Source organism: Corvus moneduloides, chromosome 4, assembly GCF_009650955.1.
Source record: "Corvus moneduloides isolate bCorMon1 chromosome 4, bCorMon1.pri, whole genome shotgun sequence".
NCBI lineage: Eukaryota > Metazoa > Chordata > Aves > Passeriformes > Corvidae > Corvus > Corvus moneduloides.
The window spans coordinates 73,403,824-73,431,822 of record NC_045479.1 but is presented as its reverse complement, the minus strand read 5'-3'; the positions used below and the strand labels follow the sequence as shown (position 1 = coordinate 73,431,822).

The 27,999-nt window shown below is 46.2% G+C and overlaps 1 protein-coding gene across 8 annotated transcripts; it reads right to left on the bottom strand.

Moving 5' to 3' along the window:
- Positions 1-541: 541 nt before the first annotated feature.
- Positions 542-27,960, bottom strand: FBH1 (F-box DNA helicase 1). Of its 8 annotated transcripts, none has more exons than XM_032105641.1 (22): positions 27,920-27,960; positions 25,389-25,556; positions 23,093-23,625; positions 21,002-21,132; positions 19,552-19,687; positions 19,137-19,327; positions 18,662-18,775; positions 17,305-17,394; positions 16,051-16,163; positions 14,231-14,399; positions 13,284-13,512; positions 12,406-12,493; positions 11,755-11,841; positions 11,362-11,498; positions 10,143-10,242; positions 7,398-7,519; positions 6,171-6,246; positions 4,837-5,034; positions 3,878-4,003; positions 2,623-2,729; positions 1,948-2,088; positions 542-1,125 (listed from the first exon to the last, which is right to left on the bottom strand). In XM_032105641.1, the coding sequence occupies exons 2-22, from the start codon at positions 25,552-25,554 to the stop codon at positions 1,006-1,008; spliced, it is 3,174 nt and encodes a 1,057-aa protein (XP_031961532.1). In that variant the 5' UTR covers positions 25,555-25,556; positions 27,920-27,960; the 3' UTR covers positions 542-1,005. The 8 variants fall into 8 exon arrangements, with proteins under 8 accessions (XP_031961532.1, XP_031961531.1, XP_031961530.1 ...); XM_032105640.1 differs by lacking the exon at positions 27,920-27,960 and adding an exon at positions 26,319-27,305; XM_032105639.1 differs by lacking the exon at positions 27,920-27,960 and adding an exon at positions 26,324-27,305.
- Positions 27,961-27,999: the final 39 nt, after the last annotated feature.

Below are 27,999 nucleotides of genomic sequence, written 5' to 3'. Positions count from 1 at the left end.
CAACACCCACTCCAGGCTTTGTGGTTCCATCCAGATCCAAGTGTTTGGGGGAATTCCTGCCCATGCAGGAATTTGTTCTTGGAGTCGGCTTTGAAAGTGAAAGGAGAGGGAGGGAAGCAGTTCCATGAACAACCATGGAAAAAACCAGGATGCACGAGAGCTTCTGCAGCAGCTCCGGGCAGATTCCTGAAACCACTCTCAATTTCGAGTTCCCATGGCATAGGCTCTGGAGTTGTGGCACGGAGAGCAGGATCCACCCGGATTTACAAGAGTGCTCCTGGGAGGGCTGGGAAATATTTAAGGATATTTAAGGGAAGGGAAGAGACAAAAAGGAAGTGTTAAGGCTTTTTTTTGGCTATAAATTTAATTTTAGGGTTAGAAATCTCTCTTCAGTTTGTCCCTGAGTTTGGCTGAAACCAAACCAAAGGAATTTTTCTGCTGCTGTCCCATTTCTTCCCTCCTGGCTGGCTGCAGGGAGAAGGGAAAGAGTCCAGGGAAATCTCCTGGCTGCAAGGACGGAAAAGGAATTCACCAGGAGAGCTTAAGGATTTCCTCCCATGGCTGGGCAGGAAAAGTTCATTTCCAAAAAATAAACTTTCTTTGGATACTTTCCAGCATTGTGTTTCCTCTTTTTTCAGTGGGTCAGAGGGATTTCCAGGAACGATGGGATATTCGGGCACTCTGGACACTGGTGATGGGAGGAAGAGGGGGAATGCTCCAAAAGGAACCCTGCTCTGTCCGATCCCATTCCTACAGTGCAGATTCCTCTCGATATCCCACTTCCCAGCTCCTGGGGGATGAGGCAGGGCTGGAGGGAAGGCACCACATCTTCCCCAGGGAGCCTGGAGGTTCCTCTGGAGCTGGGCTGAAATCCTGCTCCGACATCCACCTGATTTTGGAGCTGGGCTGAAATCCTGCTCCGACATCCACCTGATTTTGGAGCTGGGATGTGCCAAGAGGATTTATCCCATATCCAGGATGGTTCAGGGAAGCTGGAGGGCTTTGTTAGAGCTGGCCGGGCTCTTCCCTGATCGTTGGGAAGGAGGTGAGCGGAGCCAGGGAGCCGAAGCACTGCCAGGTGCAGGCCTGGCACAGGAATCCCCCGGGATCCCGGCTGCCGTCGCTCTGCGGGAGGAAAAGAGGAGATTCCAGGGAAGAGGAAGCTGCAGGAACACAACCTCTGCTTCCAAGTTCTGCCACAACCCCCTCACATCCAGGCAAGGGAGCCATGACGTGCCCAAAGCAAGGCAATCCCGCACAGAATCATGGAATAGTTGGAAAGGATCTTTAAGGACATGGAGTCCAACCATTCCCAGCATTGCCAAGGCCACCCGTGTCCCCAAGTGCCACATCCACACGGCTCTGAAATCCCTCCAGGAATGGGGACTCCACCTGGGCAGCCCATTCCCATGCTTGAAAACCCTTTCCATGAAGGAATGTTCCCAATATCCAGCCTGCCCCTCCCCTGGCCCAGCCTGAGGCCGTTCCCTCTCCTCCTGTCACTGCTCCTGTCCCTGCTGATGGCTCGGAGCTGTCATCCCTTGTCCTGGACACGGAGCTCCACAGATTGACCTCACGTTCCCTATGGAGCTTGGTCTTTCCAGCACCCTCTGGACAAGGATCCAGGTGGGATCGAACCCAAACCTGACCCCAAAAGTTGGATTGTCTCTGGGGCCAGCAGTGCTGTGCCAATCCCAGATGGATGCTCCAAGGGCTCCGAGAGTCACACACGGGATCTGACACAACAAAACCCCAAACCCGGCTCCATCTGAGGTGTCAGATGGGATGTTCAGGACGGAGTGGATCTGTGGGAAGTGCAACATGACCCGGAATCACCCTTGGAATTCACACAAATAAATGGATGGGGAGCCGAGATCCCTGCTCAGAACAGGGATTGGAATGGCTTGGGAAAGCTCCCAAACCCCAGATCCCAGGGAAGGGACGTACGTGAGTCAATGGGAGCTTCTTCACCACCAGCCCAGAACTGAATTCCAGGGATTTTGCACATCCTGATATGCAACAAGTGATGGGAGCTCTGCCCTCGTCCTTCCCAGCCTCACTCAGCAGCTCCACCCGAAGGAAACGCTCCTAGGAAACAAGGGAAAAAGGGAATATCACCCGTCAGAGGGAGCTGAGGGGCTGGAACAGGTTATTCCATTATTTTTTTAACCCCTATGGAAGTGACTTGGAACGTGATGGGATTTAAAGAAGGAACAAAACCCCAAATTCCTGAGGATGAAGAAACTCTGGCAGAAGCCAACGGCAGGAAGGAAATAAAGGAAGGAAATAAAGGAAGAGCTGGAAGCCACTGGAGGCAGAGAAAAGGGAACCTACACAGTTCCATGGAGATAAGAACTCAGGATCTGTGGAAAACAACACCCAAATGCAGGGAATGTGGGAAAAACCCCACTGCAATCTTGTGTCTTCCTACTGGAATCTCTTCATGGAGCAGCAAAATGCAGGAATAAAAGCAATTCCTGCTATTCTGGGGTGTGCCAGCACAAGGAACAGTCCACGGCATGAATCCTAGGATCAGGGTGGATCTCAGGATAATCCTTTGGTGCAGTGGGCCTTAAATGAGCCCACAGCAGGATTTCCTTGCCCTGGGAAGGTTTCACTTACTCCAGCCAACATTAAAAGGTTTTCCAGGGATTTGGACATCAGCAGGCACTTCTTGGCTCGGGTCACGGCCACGTAGAGCAGGTTCCACTCATCCTCAGGGGTCCTGCCTAGGACGGAGGAGAGATGATCCATGGATTTAGGGAACAAGGATGAACAGCTCTGTGGTTCTTCCAATGCCTCAACCAGCTTGGATGAGGCTTGGAGCAAGCTGGGATAGTGGGAAGTGTCGCTGCCCATGGAATTGGATGGGCTTTAAGGTCCTTTCCAACCCAAACCATTCCAGGATTCCATTTCTGGAAGGACAGAGGGTGTTTCTCTGGGAAAGCAGGAATTGGCAGGCCCTGAGTTTGCTGTGCAGGTCCCCACACCATCAACAGCTCCTGCCTCATCCCACATTCCTCCCTCCAGGCAAAGGCAGGACTCTGCACACCCGGAGAAGCCACTCCCAGCTTCCCGTTTTCCTGTTTGGGGCACGGGCTTGGCTCCTGAGGAGCTCCCCAGCCCCTGGATCCCCTCTGCTCCCTGGGCAGAGAGCAGCTCCTTCAAAACATGAGCCCCCGGGAAGCAGTGCCTTTCCCAAGGCTGGGTTGGTCTTTGTTGCTACACAGCTCCAAGCGGGAATATTCATGGAATTGGACAATCCTTAGGGTTGGAAAAGATGTGCAGGAGAATGGGGGAGGAGAAGTGATTTTAATAGGAAAAATCCCTGGGAGGGCTCTGAAAACAGGTACAAACTTTCCCTTTCTTCTCCTTACTGTGTTTGGACACAGGATCCTGGAATCAGGGAACCAGGGAATCATTTAGGTTGGGAAAGGCCTCTGAGGCATCGAGTCCAACCATTCCCAGCACTGCCAAGGCCACCACTGCCCACATCCCCAGGTGCCACATCCACACGGCTTTGGAATCCCTCCGGGAATGGCGACTCCACCCCTGCCCTGGGCAGCCCATTCCAATGCTTTCCAACCTTTTCCATGGAGAAATTTTCCCTAAAATCCAATCAAAACCTCCCCTGGCCCAGCCTGAGGCGGTTCCCTCTCTCCTGTCCCTGTTCCCTGCCAGCAGAGCCCGATTTCCCCCCCGGCTGCCCCCTCCTGTCAGGGACTTGTGCAGAGCCACAAGGTCCCCCCTGAGCCTCCTTTGCTCCAGCCTGAGCCCCTTTCCAGCTCCCTCAGCTGCTCCAGCCCCTTCCCAGCTCTGTTCCCATGCTCCAGCCCCTCACCACATTTTTCTTTCCCACTTTTTGGGATTCCCTTACCAGGAATGATGTTCATTCCCCTCAGGAAAGCCCCACTGACAGAAGGGATTTGCACAAAATCATCTGCAATGCAAACGGTGTCGAATTCCAGGCCTTTGGCTTGGTGGACGGTCCCGATGAGAAAATCTAGATCCAGCAGGTGTGGAAAAAAAGAAGGAAAAAGGATCAGTCCCTGCAGCAAAAATGGTATTGTTAATTTAATTTAATTTCATTTCATTTCATTTCATTTCATTTTTCATTCTGCTTCCAATCCCCTTCTCCCAAATTTAAATGGGGAGCAAAGCTCCTCTGTGGGGAATCCAGATGGATGAAGGGATCTTTGTGCCAAGGGAGATTCCTGGTTGGCATCCGAAGCTCCAGCCACATTCCCAAACAGCAATGCTCTGTATTTGAGGAATTTTCTACTTGATTGCTTTGTCCCCTCCCCAAATTCCAACAGGAATCCCAAACGGGCAGGGACACCTCCCACTGTGCCAGCTTGCTCCAGCCCCAATGTCCAGCCTGGCCTTGGACACTGCCAGGGATCCAGGGGCAGCCCCAGCTGCTCTGGGAATTCCAGCCCAGCCCCTGCCCACCCTCCCAGCCAGCAATTCCCAATTCCCAATCTCCCATCCAGCCCTGCCCTCTGGCACTGGGAAGCCATTCCCTGGCTCCTGGCCCTCCATGCCTTGGCCCCAGTCCCTCTGCAGCTCTCCTGGAGCCCCTTTAGGCCCTGCAAGGGGCTCTGAGCTCTCCCTGGATCCTTCCCTTCTCCAGGGGAACATTCCCAGCTCTCCCAGCCTGGCTCCAGAGCAGAGCAGCTCCAATCCCAAAAGCTCCTGTTCCACCTCCTTTCTCCCTAAAAACCCAACTCAGCCCGGCCGCAGCCGTTCTGCAGGATGAGGAGGATTCCCAGCCGGAGCAGGGCTGGCCAACAGCTCCACTTGGGCTCCTGGCTCAGGGACACAACGTGTGCCCACCTGCCAGCGATTCCCGGGACACGTGGCTTCCCTGAATCCTCTGCACCAGCTCCGGGATCCGTTCCCTGTGTTTCTCCACGATGGAAATCTTCAGCTGCAGCTCTCTGTCGTCGACGTGCTCCGCGTATTCCTTCAGTCCGATGAATCCCTCGGTTTCTTCCCATTTCTTGATGAAGGAATCGTTAATCACGAGGTTTGCTGGAAGGGAGGATGAGTTGATTTGATATCTTTTCGTTTTTAATGAAAGGTTTAATGAAGATTCTTCCATCCTGCGTTAAGCTCCCTTTTGTTTTCCGGCTGCCAAAGGAATTTTCCTGGAAGTTCGCCTCATGAAAAATTGGGAATAACACCCATGTAATCAATTATTTGGGGTAAATTGGTGAATTCTTTGTTTTCTCCATAAAAGATTTGTCTGCTGCTGCTGGATTTTAAAGGAGGGATTTTTATCCTGAATTTTTACCCTGAATTTTTATCCTGAATTTTTTTTCCTGAATTTTATTCCTGATTTTTTTTCCTGAATTTTTATCCTGAACTTTTTTCCTGAATTTTATCCTGATTTTTTTTCCTTATTTTTTTCCTGAATTTTATCCTGAATTCTTTTTTCCTGACTTTTATCCTGAATTTTGGTCCTGAATTCTCTTCCCTGAGTTTTTATCCTGATTTTTTTCCTGAATTTTATCCTGATTTTTTTCCCTGAATTTTATCCTGAATTTTTTCCCTGAATTTTTTCCTGAATTTTTTTCCTGAATTTTTTCCTTAATTTTATCCTGAATTTTTTCCTTAATTTTTTTTCTCCTGAATTTTTTCCTTAATTTTTTTCCCTGAATTTTATCCTGAATTTTTTTCCCTGAATTTTTTTCTCCTGAATTTTTTTCCTCCTGATTGTTTTCCTTAATTTTTTCCCTGAATTTTATCCAGAATTTTGTTCCTGATTTTTTTCCCTGACTTTTTATCCTGAATGTTATTCCATATTTTAAAGGAAATTTTAAAAAGGGAGCTTTACAACCAAAACAATCCAGGCAAAGCCTAAGATAAATCCAAACTGATCTAAAATTCAAAAACAGAGGGAAAAAATCCCAAATTCTGGGTTTACTCCCACTGAAAAGAAGGAGTCACAGTGGAAAGCTGGGAAAAGGTGCCTGACAATCCCCAAATTTTGGGAATTCTGGAATTAAGCAGCTAAAATAGCCCAGCCTGTTATAAAACCATTAAAAAAAAATCACATTTTGGCCAAAAAATGAATGAGGAAATACAAAATTAACCATCAAAAAGGGCTTTAATTTCCAGCAAAACCAAAAAAATCCCAGGAAAAAGAAGGAGAAGGAAATACTCACAGTTCTGCCTGATATCTGCAGGTTGGCTGAGCTTCCAAATGTCATAAATTCTGCTTAGGCCAAATCTTGCCAATCCCTAAAACACAGACAAAATTATTATTATTATTATTATTATTATTATTATTATTATTCTATTACTAATCATAAATAATAAAGAATCAACAACAATCAAGAAACATATTATTAATAATAATTATAATATTGCCGACATTTAAAATAGTATTATTAATTTTATTATTATTATTAATAATAGTAACAATAGTAATAATTGAGTCTATTGTATTTTCAATTCGATTTATTCCAAACTGCCAAAGATTCTCAGTCCTGAGCAGTTCAAACCCTCCTTGAATTGGAATTTGGCTGGGAAAAGGATGGAGAATTTGAAATATCAGCCTAAAATTCCCTAAATCAGGCTCCAAGCCTGGTGAAATTCCCAAAATCAGGCTCCAAACCTGACAGAATTCCCAAAATCAGGCTCCAAACCTGGTGAAATTCCCAAAATCAGGCTCCAAGCTCTCCAGCTTCCACCAGTTTTGTTGTCTCTCAAGAGAACATGGAAAATGGTTGTTCTTTCCCTATTTTTCCACCCAGCCTGCAATTCCAGATGATTTTTATTCCCATAATGCAGGAATGCTGTGCCAAAGGCAGCCAGAGCTGCCTGAAATCCTTGGAATTACTTCTTCCAGCCATCCATCCCTCTTTCCCTGCTCCACTCCTCATAAAAACGGGACAAAGAAGCCTAAAAATGGGATGAGGCCTGGTCAGGTTGGAGAGTAACAACTCCAAACAACTTCCAAGGCCACAAAAAATTCCCGCTTTTTCCTGGAATGTTCATTTAAATCCTTGGAATTACTTCTTCCACCCATCCATCCCTCTTTCCCTGCTCCACTCCTCATAAAAATGGGACAAAGAAGCCTAAAAACGGGATGAGGCCTGGTCAGGTTGGAGAGTAACAGCTCCAGATATCATCCCTGGGCACAAAAAATCCCTGCTTTTTCCTGGAATGTTCATTTAAATCCTTGGAGCGGCTTGTGCCACCCATCCATCCCTCTTTCCCTGCTCCACTCCTCATAAAAACGGGACAAATGAGCCCAAAACCAGGATGAGGCCTGGTCAGCTTGGAGAATAAGGGCATCCCTGGCCACAAGAAATTCCTGCTTTTTCCTGGAATGTTGACTGAAATCCTTGGAGCCGGACTGGGAAGCCCTGCTGGCTGCCTCCCCTCACCCCAATGACGTGGATTTTGGCCGGGGGGTCTCTCCCGGTGAATTCCACGGCGTCCTCAAACACGTTCCAGTTGCTCCGGGACAGCACGGCCATCCTCCCGGCGCGGCCTCCCCTCACGTCTCCTGCAGCGGCAATTCCCGGTTATCCGCGGCCATTCCCCGCAGGAATTCCGTCCCAACGCCCCCATCCATCAGGATGATTGATTGATCGATCGATCGATTGATTGACTGCTTCGTTTTTTAATTCTTTATGACTAATAGTCACTGGGAAGTGAATTGGATTAATCAAAGAATTCACTTGTTAAGTATTATTATTTAATTAATCCGTTAATTCATGTTTATTAATAATTCCCCTTTTAGGCACGGAAAGATTTTACCTTTGGAACTGGAATTTCACTTTAATTTAAGCTTTTTAATGTAAAGGTTCTTCATTGAATGAATTCTTGGCTCATCTTGAGCAGCAGTATTTATTAAGATTTATTATCAATACTTATTATTGATTTCGTTTTATAAATTTAATTGTTCAATTTGAAACTTTAATTTCAATTCTTAAGCTAATTTTCTTAGTTTAATTGTTAATATTTATTACTGATAGTCCTTATTAATTTAGTTTTATACATCTAAAGTTTTTATATTTTAAACCTAAATTTCACTTTCAATTTAATTTTTAAATGTAAAGTTTTAAAATTTAATTAATTCCTGACTAATATTTATCAATAGTATTTATTATTAATATTTATTATCAATATTCAAATTGATTTCATTCCATTATTTAATTTTAAACCTTAATTTTAATTCTTAAGCTAATTTTCTTAATTCAATTGTTAATATTTATTACTAATAGTCCTCATTAATTTAGCTTTATGCATTTAAAGTTTCTACATTTGAAACTTAAATTTCCTTCTAAATTTATTTTTTAATCTTCTTAATTTAATTAATTCCTGACTCATCTTTATCAGCAGTATTTATTAACATTTATTATCAATTTAGTTTAATAAATTTAATTACTGAATCTTAAACTTTAATTTGAACTCTTAAACTTTCTTGATTTAACATGTATTATTAATATTTATCTTTAATATTGTTACTTAGTTTTAAAAGTTCAATCGATCTTTTAATCCTAAACTTAAGTTTACATTTTAAAATTAATTTCCTTACTTCAATTAATTGTTAATATGTATTAATATTTATCATTAGCATCATTATTTAGTTACAAATCTAATAATTCTTTTACATTTTTAGCCTTTAATGTTAACTTTAAATTTCTAAACGAATTCTCTTAATTTAATTTATTTACTCTTTATATTTATTATTACTTATTACTATTAAATTTTATTAATTTAATAACATTTTTATAAATATAAACCGAAATTTAATGTTAAATTGACATTTTTAGACTAATTTTCTTAATTTATTTGTTATTAGTTTAATTCATAATATTATTTATTCAGTTTTATAAATTTAACTAATTTGTTTCAAACTTTAAACGTAAATTAAATTTTAAATTTAAATTTCAAACTTAAACTCTGAATTTAATTACTGATCAATATTTATTATTAATATTACTTATTTAATTTCAGAAATTTAGTTCAAGTTTTGACTTTTAAAGTCAATTTAATCATAAAATTGAACTTTTAAATGAAACAGTATCAACTTAACGATTGGTATTTATTAATATTATTAATATTTTAATATTTATTTTATTTTTTCTCTTTTATTATTTTATTGTTTATATTTTATTATTTATTTAATTTTAGGAAATTATTTTTCTATTTTACGATACTTTTATTTTATAGTTTTATATTTCATTTTTCATTTAATATTGACATTTTTATGACTTTAATATTTACATTTGAATGAATTTCATTATTACTTTAATATTTACATTTTTAACGAATTTAATATCTACATTTTTAATTTAATGTTAGAAAGTTAATTCAATATTTATTTTCAACCATATTTTAAATTTAAATTAATTTCAAATTAAATTTAAATAAATTTAAAATACATTTTAAATTACATTTAAATTAAATTTCGATACTTTTAAAATTAAATTTAAATTTAAATAAATTTTAAATGAAATCTAAATGAAATTCAAATTAAAGTTAAATTAAATTAACATTAAAATTAAATACATTTAAATGAAATCTAAATAAAATCTAAATAAAATCTAAATAATTTTTAAATAAAATCTAAATAGAATCTAAATAAGATTTAAATAAAATCTAAAGAAATTTTAAGTGAAATCTAAATAAAATCTAAATAAAATTTAAATAAGATCTAAATAAAATTTAAGTAAGATCTAAATAAAATCTAAATAAAATTTAAATATAATCTAAATAGAATCTAAATAAAATTTAAATAAAATTTATTAATTTTAAGTGAAATCTAAATAAAATTTAAATAAAATCTAAATAAAACTTAAATAAGATCTAAATAAAATTTAAATAAAATCTAAATAAAATTTAAATAAGATCTAAATAGAACTTAAGTAAGATCTAAATAAAATCTAAATAAAATTTAAATATTATCTAAATAGAATCTAAATAAAATTTAAATAAAATCTAAATAAAATCTAAATAAAATCTAAATAAAATTCAAACCGTTAAATTGTATCAATTTCATCACCCTTTAATATTTATCATTATCTTATTATTTAGAGTTAGCAAATGAATCCATCCCGATTCAGATCCCAAACCACTCCAATTCTTCGGGAATCTCTCCCCCGTTCCCAATCCCACCTCACCCTTTTGGTTTCCTCCCACCAAGGTTTTATTGCGGATCCCTTTGCACACATCCAGGATCGCGGCTCCCACGTAGGCGATTTCGGGGCCAAAGCGGAAACTCTGCACGGAAAAATCCCGGCATCAGCAGGAAAAGCACAGGGAACTGCTGGAACCTCTCAAAGCATTGCTCTGTATGGAATGATGGCATTCCCACCGAGCTTCTGGACAGCTTTTCTCGTGGAAAAAGCATCAAAATCCCCCCAAAATATTCCAGGAAATCCTGGTTATTCTTAGACCAAAATCACACAATTCCCACCAACTTTCAGGACATCCTATCTCTTGGAAAGAGCAACAAATTCCCCCAAAAGTATTCCTGGAAATCCTGGTCATCCTTAGACCCAAAGTACACCATTCCCACCAACCTTTTGGAGACCTTTTTCATGGAAAAAGCATCAAAATCCCCCTCAAAATATTCCTGGAAATCCTGGTCATTCTTAAAATCTTCTGGAGAACTTTTCTCTTGGAATGAGCACCAAAACCCCTCAAAATATTCCTAGAAATCCTGGCCATGGGCAGGGACACCTCCCACTGTCCCAGGCTGCTCCAGCCCCAATGTCCAGCCTGGCCTTGGGCACTGCCAGGGATCCAGGGGCAGCCCCAGCTGCTCTGGGAATTCCAGCCCCTGCCCACCCTCCCAGCCAGCAATTCCCAATTCCCAATCTCCCACCCAGCCCTGCCCTCTGGCACTGGGAAGCCATTCCCTGGCTCCTGTCCCTCCATGCCTTGGCCCCAGTCCCTCTGCAGCTCTCCTGGAGCCCCTTTAGGCCCTGCAAGGGGCTCTCAGCTCTCCCTGGATCCTTCCCTTCTCCAGGGGAACATTCCCAGCTCTCCCAGCCTGGCTCCAGAGCAGAGGGGCTCCAGCCCTGGGAGCAGCTCCATGGATTCCTCTGGATTTGCTCCAGCAGTTCCAGGTCCTGCTGCTGTTGGATCCCACAGCTGGATCCAGCATTCCAGGTACAATCTCCTCAAAAGAAAGGATCTCCCTGAAACAAGGTCTCTATCCCAGCTCCCACTTTTCCAGCCACGGGATGGGATCACTCCACTAAAGGCCCACAAGTGCTGGATTCTCCAGCAATCCAGGGAAAAGCAAACCCTGCAGGGTGCCAAACTGCAGGAAGTGTGCCTGTTAAAGCCTTCCCACTGGATTTGGGCTGTATCCATGGAAAACCATGCCCTCACCTGGGTCAGGTAGTACACGTGGGTGTGAGGCAGCGCGTAAAGGGTGTTGACGGCCCCTCGGAAGGTGTAAATCTGCTGGTGAGGGTCTCCCACCAGGATTTTCCCACATTTTTGGGACTGCACAATATCCACGATGGCTGCAGGGAAAAACATGGGATGGTGAGGGAAGAACCTGCTCCAAACTCAGGGCTGACGAAGGAAAAGCTCGGTTGGGATCGTGAGGGAGGAACCTGCTCCAAACCCAAGGGAAAGCTCAGGTAAAATGGTAAAACCTGAGGGGTAAATTTATTGAAATTCCAAGTATTTAAGTTCAGACGCTTCTCCCACATCCCTGAGCACATGGAAATCCCCTCTGGAAGTGGGATTGGAGTTGCAGCTCCTGGAAAAACTCACCTGGAGTGCAATCCTGGGCTTCATCCACAAAAATGGCATCGTACCCTGAGAGCTGGGGCTTGCTGAGCTGCCAAAGCTTCAAATATCCTGAGGGAAAAAATCAGGAATTTCAGGGAGAGGGGAATTCCCTCGGCATAAACCACCAGGATCTTTCAAACAAATCCCTTTCTTCCTTTTTTTTCCGGTTGTTTGGTACCATTTCTGGCCCTACTTCCTGCTTGGAATTTCCAGGACATTTGGAAGGGGTTGCAAAAAAATCTCTGTCTCCGTTTGCAATCTCAAATTTGATGACTCCAAACTTGTTAATGCCCCCAAAAATTCCCAGAAAAAGGTTTTTCCTAGTTATCTCTGGCACTATCCAGAGGAAAGGATGCGCTGGAAGCAACTTCCAACTTTTGGGCCCAAGTTTTAGCCACAAAAAAACCAGAATATCCTGAAAATCTGCACATTTTTGTCCTGGTGGGAGGAAAATTTGTTCATTTAATGGATTTTATAGATGAAAAATTGAGCCAGAGGGATATTCCCTGGTGAGCCAGTGGCAGGAAAAAAGGGATTTTCTCTTTCTGGATGCTCAGCCAGAAGCAGGAAGCATGAATCTGTTGATTTTTCCACTCCAGCCCTTTATCCCAAGGGATTTGCCATCTCTTTTACCATCACAAGTCATCTTGTATCTCTTCTCTGCGTCTCCATCCAGCTTCTTCATGTTGTGCCAAATCTCTTTGGCCTCTTCCACATTGATCTGAATTGGGAAAACACAAGGATTGGGATAAATTAGGGATCAATCCGTAAAATGGAATGGTTTGGGTGGGAAGGGAGCTCAGAGCCCCTCCAGTGCCACCTCCTGCCTGGGCAGGGACACCTCCCACTGTCCCAGGCTGCTCCAAGCCCCAATGTCCAGCCTGGCCTTGGACATTCCAGGGATCCAGGGGCAGCCCCAGCTGCTCTGGGAATTCCATTCCAGCCCCTGCCCACCCTCCCAGCCAGCAATTCCTTCCCCATATTCCATCTATCCCTGCCCTTTGGCAGCAGGAAGCCATTCCCCAAAAAGCCCCAGACACTTTTTTCCCATCCCAAGGAGCTCCTGGGATCCACGAGGATTTGGTGAGGAGGTTGGCTGGAAATATCCCTTAGGGAAAACTGGGATTATCCCTTTTTTCCCAAACAGCATCATCTTCCTCCCAATCTTTGATTCTTCCTCCCAACTTCTTTGGAATGTCGTTTCCAACCTCTGCTTTCTTGCAGAGCTCAGGATTTCCCCCAACGCTTTCTCTGGCTGAAGTTTTCCCCAATCCCAGCCCTTCTTCCCGAATTTCACTGAAACATGGGAAGATCCCTGCGAAACATTTTGGGAGGGGGGGGCTGAACATGGATTGTTCAATAAAATCATGGAATGCTTTGGGTGGGAAGAGACCTCAAATGCCATCCAGTGCCACCCCCTGCCATGAGCAGGGACATTTTCCACTATCCCAGGGTGCTCCAAGCCCCATCCAACCTTGGACAATTCCAGAGGCTGCATCCCCTAAACTCACTTGCTTTTCCTGTTGGCTCATAAGCTGCATTCGCCCGTGAGTGTTTTTGAACCACACGGGCGTGTGCTCCTCACAGATCTCCTCATCCGGGGAGGAAAAGAAGTTTTCCAGAGTCTGGGACACGGTTTTCCCTCTCACAAACAGGGATTGCTCCTTACGGTTCCGGAGGAGGAAGCTGATGGAGAAAGCGGACATCTTGGAGAAGTTCAGCTTGCCTTTGTCTTTGTAGCTGTGCCAGAGGTGATAAAAAGATAAAAGAGATGTTAAAACACACAGGAATCCCTTTTTTTTTTGGTGCACTATCCCTGGAGAAAGCTCCAATTTATATCCCAATCCATCCTCATTATTCCTAGAATGGAATATCTTTCCAACCTGCACAGATTTGTCGTGGTGGAAGCAGGAATTGGTCGATTTTAGATATTTTAGAGATGGAAAATTGAGCTCATCCCTGGAATTCCAGACTGTTTGCAGAGCCAGGGAATGGGATTTCCCTCTTTTATTCCTCTCTTTTTCCAGGTCATGGCTCGTTTTCCTTCCTATCCCCAGCTCCAATGGACAGAAATTGGATCATTAAAACAACTCAGGATAAGGAAATTGATTCCTCTGCTCAGGAAAAGCAGAGCCTGGAGTGGTTGTGCCGCTCCAGCGGAAATGGGAAGCAGGAAAATCTCATTCCCAGTGGATTTCCATCTCCCTCTGAGGAGCTCCTTGGCTTTGAGCTGCCCCCAAAACAGCAACAGGGTCTGTGTCAGCAAGAGCAGGGCAAGGAGGGATTCCCCAGGCTCCCATGGATGCTCAAATCCCCGGAGCATCCAACTGGATCCATTTGGAAACCACAAATAACAAATTTCCCATTATTTCTGCTGCCTCAGATCCCAAAGGTTTCCTTCAAAACCATTTCCTTTTCCTTGTCCTTTCCCTGCTTCCACAAAGAATTCCCCACTCACTGTCTCCCAATGCTTCCGAATGCCAAGGAGTGGAATGTCTTGCACGTGACATTCCTTGGAAAAACATTTTTCCCCTTCTCTGCCACAGCTTTGTTGAAAGCCACGTAAAGGAATTTCAGCTCCGGGAATTTCTCCGCGTACTTGACCAAGGTCGAGGTTTTCCCTGTGCCTGGAGAGGAGAGGAAAATAAGGAATAAAATACCCAGAGTCAGGAATGAATGATTCCAGAAATTATTCTTTTCAACCTCCCTCTCCTGCTGTCCAAACTCCACTATTCCACTTCACCCCCGATTTCAGAGAATCATGGAATTATTTAGGTTGGAAAAGTTCTTTAAGGTCAAGCCCAACCATTCTCCAGCAGTTCCAAGGGCATCCATGTCCCCCAGTGCCACATCCACAGGGTTTTTAAATCCCTCCAGCAATGGGGACTCCATCCCTGCCCCAGGCAGCTGAGCCAGGGTTGGATAAGCCTTTCCAGGATGGAATTTTTATAACATCCAACCTAAACCTATCCTGGCACAGCTTTAGGAACTGCCTGCTCCAGCCTGGATCCCTTTGCCATGGGCTCAGTCCCTCAGGAATGCTCCAGCCTGGATCCCTTTGCCATGGGCTCAGTCCTTCAGGAATGCTCCAGCCTGGATCCCTTTGCCATGGGCTCAGTCCCTCAGGAATGCTCCAGCCTGGATCCCTTTGCCATGGGCTCAGTCCCTCAGGAATGCTCCAGCCTGGATCCCTTTGCCATGGGCTCAGTCCCTCAGGAATGCTCCAGCCTGGATCCCTTTGCCATGGGCTCAGTCCCTCAGGAATGCTCCAGCCTGGATCCCTTTGCCATGGGCTCAGTCCCTCAGGAATGCTCCAGCCTGGATCCCTTTGCCATGGGCTCAGTCCCTCAGGAATGCTCCAGCCTGGATCCCTTTGCCATGGGCTCAGTCCTTCAGGAATGCTCCAGCCTGGATCCCTTTGCCATGGGCTCAGTCCCTCAGGAATGCTCCAGCCTGGATCCCTTTGCCATGGGCTCAGTCCTTCCGGAATGCTCCAGCCTGGATCCCTTTGCCATGGGCTCAGTCCTTCCGGAATGCTCCAGCCTGGATCCCTTTGCCATGGGCTCAGTCCTTCAGGAATGCTCCAGCCTGGATCCCTTTGCCATGGGCTCAGTCCTGCAGGAATGCTCCAGCCTGGATCCCTTTGCCATGGGCTCAGTCCCTCAGGAATGCTCCAGCCTGGATCCCTTTGCCATGGGCTCAGTCTCTCAGGAATGCTCCAGCCTGGATCCCTTTGCCATGGGCTCAGTCCCTCAGGAATGCTCCAGCCTGGATCCCTTTGCCATGGGCTCAGTCCCTCAGGAATGCTCCAGCCTGGATCCCTTTGCCATGGGCTCAGTCCCTCAGGAACTGCTCCAGCCTGGGGTCCCTGTGGGGTCACAAATCCCACCAGGAATCGGCTCCAGCGTGGGCTCCTCTCTCCATGGATCCCCAGCTCCTGCCAGGACCCTGCTCCAGCAGGGATTCCCATGGGATCACAGCCTCCCTCAGACATTCCCTCTTCCTCCAGGAGTTACAGGGAAATCTCTACTCCAGCACCTGGAGAATCTCCCTCCTTTCCCAACCTCGGGATCTGCAGGGCTGTTCCACCTTTTCCCACTCCTCCCTTCAGCGTTTTTATTCTGCCTCCATTTCTGGGAGGTTTTCCCTTAAATTTGTTATCCCAGCACAAGTTGATCCCTTTGGGATCTCACAGTCCCTCGGACAGAGGGATCAGGGAGGGAAGGAGCAGACTGGGAATTTTCCATTGATTTTTCCAACATCATTTTGGGCTCTTACCTGCAAATGCCATAATTTTCACTGTTTGGCCAGGCTCAATCTTGTGATTCAAAATCCTCTGCTGCTCATGGGTCAGTCTGACACCACTGACATCTGACACAGTCTGACATCCACTAAAAACAGGGGAAAAAACTCCAATCAAAAGTGGGAACGGAATCCCTAAAAGAAATTCTAATTTATAAAGAAATTCTCATTTATTTTAGGGATTTAAAAATCCCTAAACTAAATCCTCCCACATAAAACAAATTAACAGGGAAACCAGGGATTGACTGATCCCATCCCATCTTGGGAGCAATTTGGTTTTTGGGAAAAGGAGAAAAGCACGGAATGAGAAAATTTTGGAGATAAAATAAAAAAACTTGGGAAAGATTTTTTTAGGAAATACAGGAAAACATCACACACAAAACCAGGAAAATATCTTTTTAAGGGACTAAGCTGTGCTTTAAGAATGAATTTGGCACCTTAAGCTCATTAAAACCAGTTTTATCTTTGCTAGACCTCAGTGCTGGATGGATTTATCCCATTCCCCTTCTCCAGGTAAGGATAAGGAATGGAATGACTCAATCCAGGGTAACTGCAGCCGAAAGGGAACCAAGCCTGGATCTCCACAGGCCAGGGAAGTGTTTTATTCCTTACTGGCTCTGTGCCAGGCTGGGAGAGCTGGGAACGTTCCCCTGGAGAAGGGAAGGCTCCAGGGAGAGCTGCGAGCCCCTTGCAGGGCCTAAAGGGGCTCCAGGAGAGCTGCAGAGGGACTGGGGCCAAGGCATGGAGGGACAGGAGCCAGGGAATGGCTTCCCAGTGCCAGAGGGCAGGGCTGGGTGGGAGATTGGGAATTGGGAATTGCTGGCTGGGAGGGTGGGCAGGGGCTGGAATGGAATTCCCAGAGCAGCTGGGGCTGCCCCTGGATCCCTGGCAGTGCCCAAGGCCGGGTTGGACATTGGGGCTGGAGCAGCCTGGCACAGTGGGAGCTGTCCCTGCCCATGGCAGGGGTGGCACTGGATGATTCCAAACCATTCCATGATTCCATGACAGACCCAGCAGGGAATTTAAACTCGGCAATTCCAGTTTCACAGATTTAAGGCCCAATCCTGATTTTCCTCTGGGAATTCCTGGAGAAGGTGGCAAGGACCAGGATCAGCTCCTCATCCATGTCCACCTTTTCCTGCTGTGGAACATTTTGCTCCCCATTCCATGGAATGCTCAGCATTCCCTCAGGACTCCGGGCACTGCTTGGATCACCTGGACCAGGATTACCTGGAAGCCACTCTTCCCTCTTCCAGAGGCTGCACAATTCCAGAGGCATTTTCCATCAGGTACAAACAGTAGAAAAGATTGTAGTGAATCCTGGGAAAAAAAAGGATCAACCAGGAATTATTGCTGAGAAATCATTAATAACAAATTAAACCTCTGCAGCCGCTTCAACACCATCAATATCCTGGATACTTCCCCCAAAAAAAACCCTCAAGCTCTGCAGGAAATTATGGATATTTTGAAGTGCTTTTACCTGTTTCCTTCATCCTTATCTCATCCTCACTGCAATCCTGAAGGAATTGGTGGGATTTACCTGCACCACCAGGAACCTTTGGGAACAACAGGATCGTGAGGGAAGGAGCTCCCAGGACTTGGAACGAAGTAAAATAAATCAATTTTGGGGAGGTAGTAAAAAAGTGAAATTGTTAGAGCTGAGCAGGAAGTTCCTTGAAATCCTGCTTTTATTTTGGGGGAAAATGGTTGGTTTTTTTTTGGAATTCTGCTCGGAAAAGTGCCAGCAAAGGCACCGTGGGGACAGCTCTGAGTGTGGCCTCTCCCTCAGCCCTGCCAGCTTTGGGTTCCAGGGTCTTCCATGCAAACACAACCTGGGATCAGAGTCCACGGGATAATTCTGCTCTCCTGAACCACAATCAACAGCAGAGCCTGGGGGTAGGGGGAGCTGAGAGGGAATTTGGGGCTGCTTTGGGATTTTAAAGTGAAGCACTTTTTGTTTCAGGATGGTTTTGTGGGAGGTTTTGAACTCTGAAAAGAATTCTTGGTGGTTTTTTACTGCAGAGGGAAGAGCAAAGAGACTCTTTGCTTTGCATTGTGTTGACAACGACTGGTTTAAAATTAACCTGGGTTCTCCATCAGGGCTTTCCCACTGTGGTTTTCCCTCTTTCAGGGCAGTTTTGCTCCTTTCTTCCACCCTTCAGGACAGATTGTGTGTCTCCCACCACGATGTGAACTCTCAGAATATTAATTACTGCAGGGCTGCAAACAGGGATCAGGCAATTCCTCCAGGACACATTTCCTCCTGATTCCCTAAATCTCAGTGTGGTCATTCCCAGTTTTTCTGGGCTGGAGATGCTAAAATCCCTGGATTTTGACCTTGAGCACAACTCTCATTGCTGGCCAGGGCCATCCTGCCACATTTTCTGCAGGTTAATGACTTGATCCAGCAATTATCCATCATTAACAGCCCACACAAATATCCCAAATTCCCTGAGGAAGCAGAGGATGAACCTCTCCATGTCCCACAGGCTGGGTTAGAACTCCCAGCTTCCAGAGCCATCTAATTCCTGGCTAGTTTCATTCTCCAGGCCAGTTCCTTGCCAGTTTTCTCCCAAGAAGGATTTACCTGTGTCCTTCATCCTCATCCTCACTGCAATCCTGATGGAATCCGAAGGAATCTGTGGGGAAGATCCTTTTGGTTTTGGGAACAAAAGGATCGTGAGGGAAGGAGCTCCCAAGACTTGGAATGAAGTAAAATAAATCAATTTTGGGGAGGAAATAAAAACGTGAAATTGTTGGAGCTGAGCAGGAAGTTCCTTGAAATCCTGCTTTTATTTTGGGGACAAAAGGGGGTTTTTTTTGGAATTCTGCCTGGAAAAGTGACAGGATAAGGGGGAATGGCTTCCCACTGCCAGAGGACAGGGATAATGGGATATTGGGAAGCAATTCTTGACTGGGAGGGTGGTGAGGCCCTGGAATGGAATTCCCAGAGAAGCCGTAGTTGCCTCATCCCTGGAAATGTCCAAGGCCAGGCTTGGAGCAAGCTGGGAGAGTGGGAAGCGTCCCTGGGCGTGGCAGGGATGGAATGGGAAGCTCCTGACCTGTTGGTGATGGGAATGCCCCTGTCCCTCATGGCAAACAGCAGCGTGGCCATGCAGTAAAGCACCTCGGTCACCTCCACCACGGACAGCTCGGAGCGGGGGCTCCGCAGGCATTCCAGGAGCCTCCGGATGTCGCCGACGCCGTCGGAGAACAGCACCATGACCGCAAGGATGGCCCACATCTTCTCAGGCTGGGGTGGGCAAGGACAAGGGAGAGTGAGGAGAAAGCTTGGAGATTTCGGGAGGATGGAAAACATCCCCCTTGGATGCTGGAAAATTCCATGAGGAGCTGTTAAATCCTCCTCAGTCGGCCTGAATTATCCCAGAGGGAGAAACTTGGGACACAGGAGGGGGGAGATGGGACCTCAAAGCAGCAGGAAGTTGGTAAAAAACCACAAATAAGAATAAAACCCACCCCTGCCTTGCTCTTTAAGTCTGGGAATTTGTGGAGCACACAGACTTGAGCCTTTGGGAAGAGGGGATGGCTTCCCAAACTCCGGAGAACCGCGCTGGGATCCACCTTCGGGCCCGTGGCCGTGGATGACACCAACCTGTGCAGGAGGAACAACAAGGGATTTACTCTCCAAGGAAATTGTCTCTCCTCCAAAGCCCCCCCAGAGAGGCTGCAGGAGGTTTCATTCATCCCTGCTGTGTTTCCCATGGAATTGCAGCAGCTGGAACACGGATTTCCAGCCCATTCCTGCGCCAGGAGTCATTTAGATGAGTAATTTCCAGTTCTGTGACACACAGAACCTGGAATAACTTCCTGCATCCAGCCCTCAGCCTGGAAGTTCCTTCTGGCTGTCTCCAAGTCTCCTTTAGTGGAATTCCGTGCCCAGGGGTTGGAACAGGATGATTTTAAGGTTTCCCTCCAATCCAAACCATTCCATGATTCCAGAAGGCGGATCCGCCTTGCTCCTAACCCAATTCCACCCTTGCTCTCTGGATCACAGGGATCTGAGCAAAGCACTTGTGGTTCTCAAGGATTTGTCTTGGGATTGGGCTGGTTGGGAGCTGTGAGGGGATAAATCAGTGCAGATCCAGGAAATCTGCTTTCCAGGAATGGGAAAAGAGGAAAATTCTATTGGAAATAGAATCATGGAATCATGGTCTCTACAGCTCCACATCAGGCAGGGCAAGACTAATTCCAGCCCCTTTCTACCTTTCCAGATTTCATCCTCTACCTGTACATTCCCTGGAATCCTGGGATCAGTTTTGGGCTTGGGAATGGAGCTGGGAAGGGGCTGGAGCCCCAGGAGCGGCTGAGGGAGCTGGGAAGGGGCTCAGGCTGGAGCAAAGGAGGCTCCGGGGGGACCTTGTGGCTCTGCACAAGTCCCTGACAGGAGGGGGCAGCCGGGGGGGTCGGGCTCTGCTGGCAGGGAACAGGGACAGGAGAGAGGGAACGGCCTCAGGCTGGGCCAGGGGAGGTTTTGATTGGATTTTAGGGAAAATTTCTCCATGGAAAAGGTTGGAAAGCATTGGAATGGGCTGCCCAGGGCAGGGGTGGAGTCGCCATTCCCGGAGGGATTTCAAATCCCTGTGGATGTGGCACTTGGGAATGTGGGCAGTGGTGGCCTTGGCAGTGCTGGGAATGGTTGGACTCAATGTCCTCGAGGCCTTTTCCAAGCTAAATAATTCCATGATTCCAGGATCTTGTGTCCAAACAGACTCAGAAGAAGAAAAGGAAAGTTTTGTACCTATTTTTAGTGTTTTTTCCGATTAAAATCACTTCTCCTCCTGCATTCCCACATCTCCCACCTGTTTAGAAGACAAACCCATCCCTCTCCCGGCAAATCCCGGGATCCAATGGAAAAAAACCCAAAGCAAGGAAAATCTGAGGATCTACAGGTGCAAAATGGACTCACCTGATCAGCCCCAAGACACATCCCTCCTGCTCCTTGGTTATGGAAAACTCCTGCAGGATCTGCTCAACCCTGCGCAGGGCCGTGTCCTCCTTCATCAGGTACCGCTGGTAGAGCTTTTTCCAAGGAATAAACTGGAATGGGAAGCACAGAGCAGCAGCTTTCAGCTCCCAGCATTCTGAACTGGGATTCCAGGGGCAAGGAGCCAATCCAGGAGGCTCCCAAAGTCCCGGAGTTGAAAAAGGAGCTGGATGGGAATGGGAGATGAGGAAGGAAAGAGGAAAAAATGAGGGGGAAAAGAGGGGGAAAAGAGGGAAGAGAGGGGAGAGAGGGGAAAAAAGAGAGGGGGAAAAAAGAGAGGGGGGAAAAGAGAGGGGGGAAAAGAGAGGGGGGAAAAGAGAGGGGGGAAAAGAGAGGGGGGAAAAGAGAGGGGGGAAAAGAGAGGGGGGAAAAGAGAGGGGGGAAAAGAGAGGGGGGAAAAGAGAGGGGGGAAAAGAGAGGGGGGAAAAGAGAGGGGAAAAGGAGGGAAAAAGGAGGGAAAAAGGAGGGAAAAAGGAGGGAAAAAGGAGGGAAAAAGGGAGGGGAAAAGGGAGGGGAAAAGGGAGGGGAAAAGGGAGGGGAAAAGGGAGGGGAAAAGGGAGGGGAAAAGGGAGGGGAAAAGGGAGGGGAAAAGGGAGGGGAAAAGGGAGGGGAAAAGGGGGGGGAAAAGAGAGGGGAAAAGGAGGGGAAAAGAGAGGGGAAAAGGAGGGGAAAAGGAGGGGAAAAGGAGGGGAAAAGGAGGGGAAAAGGAGGGGAAAAGGAGGGGAAAAGGAGGGGAAAAGGAGGGGAAAAGGAGGGGAAAAGGAGGGGAAAAGGAGGGGAAAAGGAGGGAAAACGGAGGGAAAACGGAGGGAAAACGGAGGGAAGAAAGAGGGAAGAAAGAGGGAAGAAAGAGGGAAGAAAGAGGAAGAAAGAGGAAGAAAGAGGGGAAAAAGAGGGGAAGAAAGGGGGAAAAGAGAGGGAAAAGGAGAAAAGAGGAGAAAAGAGGAGAAAAGAGGAGAAAAGAGGAGAAAAGAGGAGAAAAGAGGAGAAAAGAGGAGAAAAGAGGAGAAAAGAGGAGAAAAGAGGAGAAAAGAGGAGAAAAGAGGAGAAGAAGGGGAAGAAAGAGAAGAAAAAGAGGGGAAAAAAGGGAAAAAAGTGGGAAATAGAAGAGGGGAAAAAAAAGACGGAAAAGAGGGGAAAAGAGGCAAAAAGCCTCAAAGGCTGCAAACAGGGCTGGTTTTTTGGGAACGATGGGAACAGGGCGGTGCTGCTCCAGTTTCAAACATCCAAACATTCCATAAATTCATCCATTTAATTCACATGTTCCACCCCGTGCCCGGGATCTGCTCTGAGGCTTAAAATCCCTGAGTCCACGAAGGGCTGTCGTCCCAATCCCACTGTTTGGATTTCTCCAGGAAAACCAGGGAGGATGGAGTTTTCGGATGTGTCAGGAAGGGAGGAGCAGATGTGGGAGAGGATTTGGGAACATCCCATCTCTGCAGCTCTGCACGCCCGTGGCACAACTCCTGCATCGTGTCCAGCCTTATCCATCCAAATCGATGGGAATGGCATGAAGGAAAACTTGGATCTCCATCAAAATGTGGGCTGAGGGCACTCACCACCACTCTGAGTGTTCCCAGTGGGAATGGGGAGCAGGGCTGGTTGTTCCCAAGCTGCTTTTTGTGGGATTTAGGGATCATTCCTGCTGCCAAAATAACTTCCAGATGTTCGCCTTGACTCCGGATGAACCAAAATCCATAAAAACAGAGCTCCAGGATTTTCCCCTAAATCCATCAGGTGACAGGAGACACCACAAACACACCCAGAGGCTTGGGGATCAAGCAGGAATTCCCTGGATGATCCCTCAGGAAAAACAACACTGAAAGGGGATTTTATGGAATCCTTCTTTCCATGTATGGGAAGGAATGCGGCTCCAAGATGGACTTTGGATAGAGGGTGGCAATTTTAGGTCCAGGAGACCTAAAAATTCAAGGAATCAAGGGATTCAAAGGAACAAAGAGAGCCAGACAGAGCATGGATGATCCCATGGGATAATCCCAGAGCACTCCTTACCAGCGGATCCCGGATTATCTCCCTCCAGGAGTGACACACCAGGCTCAGGTTCTGGTACAGATCCGGCACGGGCAGGAAGGCAAAGATATTCCTGAGGACTTCGGCAGGAAGATCTTCCATCGTTCCCTGAGGCACTTCCCAGTTCCGAGTGCCCAGGAGCCCGTAGTGGGTGTCGGGAAGCGGTTCCACTTCCAGGTCTTCACATTCCTGCTTGATCCGGCTCAGGTCTGGAATTTTCTTGTCAGGCTCCCCCCACGGATCCTGCTCTTCCTTGGGAACGCCTGAGGCCGCAGTGGGAAGAGCCCTTTTCCTGGAATGTCCCCTGGGAGCTGCCACGAAGTCCTGGTCATCCAGACAAAGCGAGGAATTGCTGCTGGTGTCCCTCGTGTCCCTGAAGGAATCACTGGATCCAGGGAAAAAGGGATCCAGCGGCTCTTCCTTGATCCCACAGCTCCTCATCCCTGCAGCCCCCACTTGTTGCTTCTCTTGTCGTTTTCCGAAGAAATCCAGGATGTTCCTCTGCCGGCCGGGTCCTGCACAAAGGGGGAGAGTGGGGATGAATTCCATGGAAATCAGGGAATGCTCGGCTCCTCCCAGAAGGTGGGAGCTGTTCCAGGTGCTCCAGAAGAACTCGGGAGTTGAATTTGGGATTTTGGTGCCAGGTCCCAGCTCAGCAGGGAATGTTCTCTGGGGAGAGAGTGAGGTACAGGCAAAATTCCAATCAAAATGGGCCTGAATCCCACGTTCCATGGCCACTGAGGCACTCAGGAATAATTCAGGATGATTTTTCCTTGCCTTCTGCCTGTCTGCTCAGCCACAGGTGCGGGAGGCAGCAGAGATTTTGAGGCCTCAAATAAAATAAAATTAAAATGAAATAAAATAAAATAAAGCACATAAAATGAAATACAAAAATAAAATAAATAAAATAAATAAAATACAAAAAAAAAAAAAAATGAAACGCAAAAATAAAATAAATAAAATACAAAAAAAAAATAAAATGAAACGCAAAAATAAAATTAAATTAAATACAAAAATAAAACAAATAAAATTAAATACAAAAATAAAATAAAATACAAAAAATATAAATAAAATGAAATATAAAAATAAAATAAAATACAAAAAATATAAATAAAATGAAATATAAAAATAAAATGAAATGCAGAAATAAAATAAAATTTAAAAATTAAATTTAAAAATTACACAAAATAAAATACAAAAATAAAATAAATAAAATGAAATATAAAGATAAAATAAAATGAAATACAAAAATAAAATAAATAAAATTAAATAAATTTTAAAAATTAAATTTTAAAAATTAAATTTTAAATTATATAAAATAGATTAAAATAAAATGAAATACAAAAATAAAATGAATAAAATGAATATTAAAATAAAATAAAATACAAAAATAAAATAAATAAAATAAAGCTTAAAAATTAATATAAAGTATGACATGAAATAAATAAAAATAAAGAAAATAACATTAAAAAAACACTAAAATAAAATTATGTAACAAAATAATATTGAAATAAAATTCAAAAATAAAATAAAATTGAAATAATATAATGTAAAATCCATAAAATTGATAAAGTAAACAAATAAAGCAATGGAATAAACCAGCAAATTATTAAAATACAATAAATAAAACCTAAAGAAAATAAAAATAATAAAGGCAGAAAATAAAATACAAAATAACAAAATAAAAGAACAACGACATAAAAATCATAGAAATAATATTAAAATACTGTAAAATAACATTAAAAATAACAAAACAAAACCAAAAATAAAATAAAATAAATAAAACAAAAACTTACTCTCTCAGAAAGGGAATTAGTCAAGGAAACGCTTTTTCATGGAATAATGGAATGGGTTGGGTTGGAAAGGACCTCAGAGCCCCTCCAGTGCCAGCCCTGCCATGGCAGGGACACCTCCCACTGTGCCAGGCTGCTCCAAGCTCCATCCAACCCGGCCTTGGGCACTGCCAGGGATCCAGGGGCAGCCCCAGCTGCTCTGGGAATTCCATTCCAGCCCCTGCCCACCCTCCCAGCCAGCAATTCCCAATTCCCAATCTCCCATCCAGCCCTGCCCTCTGGCACTGGGAAGCCATTCCCTGGCTCCTGGCCCTCCAGGCCTTGGCCCCAGTCCCTCTGCAGCTCTCCTGGAGCCCCTTTAGGCCCTGCAAGGGGCTCTCAGCTCTCCCTGGAGCCTTCCCTTCTCCAGGGGAACATTCCCAGCTCTCCCAGCCTGGCACAGAGCAGAGGGGCTCCAGCTCGCTCCCAGAATTCCCAGGCAGCACCTCTGGGATGTGTCCGTGTCCCCTGGGTGGGATGAAGGCCTCGATTTCCTCCTCCTCTGCCTCGTCCCTGGCTCAGGGGCTGCCTGAGGGGGGAGGAGCCTTCGGCGCTCTGGGCCAGAGCTTCGCATTCGGGGGCTGTGAGGTGCCTCTTCTTGAACCTCTTCATCCCTGTTTCCACACAGGAGAACAAAAAATAAAAGGAAAAGCCCCAAATCCAAACTGTCAGGGAACGATGACACTGAATCCACCAGCACAAAAGCACGGTTTCCCCTCAGGAATTTTTAGAGGTCCCGGTGTTTCAGCGAGGAGTTTTTCTGGAGGCATGGGACAAGATGGAATGGCTAAGACCAGGGATAGACGGGATATGGGGAAGGAATTCCTGGCTGGGAGGGAGGGGCTGGAATGGAATTCCCAGAGCAGCTGTGGCTGCCCCTGGATCCCTGGAAGTGTCCAAGGCCGGGTTGGATGGAGCTTGGAGCAGCCTGGGACAGTGGGAGGTGTCCCTGCCCATGGAATGAGGTGGAATTGGAGGAGCTTTAAATTCCCTTCCAACCCAATCCGGTCCGGAATTCTGGGATTCTGTTTGCAGTCACTCCAATGTTGGTTCCACCACGAGGCTTTGGAACAAGAGGACAACAAAAAAAAACCCCCAGAATCCTGGAAGGTTTTCCAGATTTTTTTCTCCAACACCACACGGAGGAAGCAGCTTCAACATCTGTGGGAATGCAAAGTGACTCCTGCATCTCCAAGATGCCCATGGAGTCTCCATCCCACGGGAAAAACGACAATGATTTACCCCAGGAAGATCAATCCGACCTTTCCCAAACAGATCCAAGCTGGGATCCTCCATTATGAAGGAAATTTAACCCACTTGCAGTTAAGAAGCAGCACGAAATCCCCCCAGGAATTATTCTGATAAAATAATCAAACCTTACGTGGAGTAGGCGCAAACTCCTCTCTTCTGGCCAGAAAAAAAAAAATCCACAGAATGCAACTTTTTTCCACAAAAAATGCTCAGGAAGATCCCCAAAAGCAGCAGGAATCGCTGTCACGGGATCAACTTCCTCCTGCCAGGAGCAGCAGTTTCACTTTCGCTTCCTTTAATTTGTTTGTTTCTATTTCACACGTTTGCAGCAGCCATTTAAAAAAAAAAAAAAAAAAAAAATCCGCTGTCCTTGCAGGGCAGGATCCAAGGATCAGCGTGGTTATTCCTTGGATTGGATGATTTTAGGGCTCTTTTCCAACCGAAATGATTCTCTGGATGTGCTGCTTCCTCCTTTTCAGCCGAGTCAGCTCAGCCGAGCAGAGTTAAAAAGCACTCAGCTCCCCGGGGAGGCTGCTTTCCAACATCCCAATTTCTTCAAAACATGGAAAAGGAGGCAAATAAAAGGAAAAAAAAAAACCGATCCAAGACAGTCCCGTGGCTTTTAGGGACGTGGTGGCTCTGGCAGTGCTGAGGGAACGGCTGGATTTGATGATCTTAAGGATCTTTTCCAACCTAAATCACTCTGTGATTCTACATAAAAATGGGATTTCTCGCTCAGCCTTCACCCGCGTTCCTGTTTTTTCCCGTTTTCCCGAGATTTCCTGTGGCTGACACCACGGCAGGGCGCCTGTGGCTTCCATCCCACCGGGAATGTCAGCCGGGAGATGACATTCCAGCCGGGAAGTGAGAGGATCTGCCACCAGAGGACGGGGGAAGCTCCAGAGGGACGAGAAACGTTTGGGAGAAAGTTGGAGCCGCTCCCCATTTCCCCCCAGAACGTCGTTTCCAAACCCTTTTCCCACATGGATGCACCGACCTCGTCCAGAGGATCCCCTCATTTCCAAGTTCTCCCCATGCCAAGCCCCCCATTCCCAAGGCTCCTTCCACGCCAAGGGTCCCCTCAGTGCCGATCCCCCAATTCCAAGGATTCCCCCATTCCCAAGGAGACCCCCCAAACGCCAAGGAATGCCCTTTTTAACCCCTTCTCAGCCAAGAGCCCCCCGCTCACTCCCCCACCCCGTTACCAAGCGTTCCCCCTTTGCCGAACCCCTCAATTCCAAGCATTCCCCCATTTCCAAGGGTCCCCCATTCCCAAGGCTCCCTCAGTGCCAAGAGTCCCCTCAGTGCCGATCCCCCAATTCCAAGGATTCCCCCATTTCCAAGGAGCCTCCCAATGCCAAGGAAGCCACTTTTTAACGCTGTCTCAGCCAAGGGCCCCCTGCCCTGTGCCCCCTCCCGTTGCCAAACCCCTCAATTCCAAGAATTCCATTTCCAAGGGCGCCCCCAATGTCAAAGGAGCCCCCATTCCCAAAGCCCCCTCAATGCCAAGGGGTCCCCCGCAGTGCTAAAAGCTCCTGGAATACCAATCCCCCGCCATTGCCACGGGTCCCCTCAGTGCCAATCCCCCAATTCCAAGGATTCCCTCATTCCCAAGGGCCTCCACATTCCCACGGCTCCCCCACTCCCAAGGGAACCCCTTCCCTGCCCCCCCCCCCCGTTGCCCAGAAATGGTCGCGCCCTCCCCCCCCCCACCCCCCCACCTCACCCTTTCCTGGCGCTCGCGGCCCCGCGCGCTCGGGCGGCCCCGCCCCCTCCGCGTCGACCAATCAGAACCCGGCACCCTAC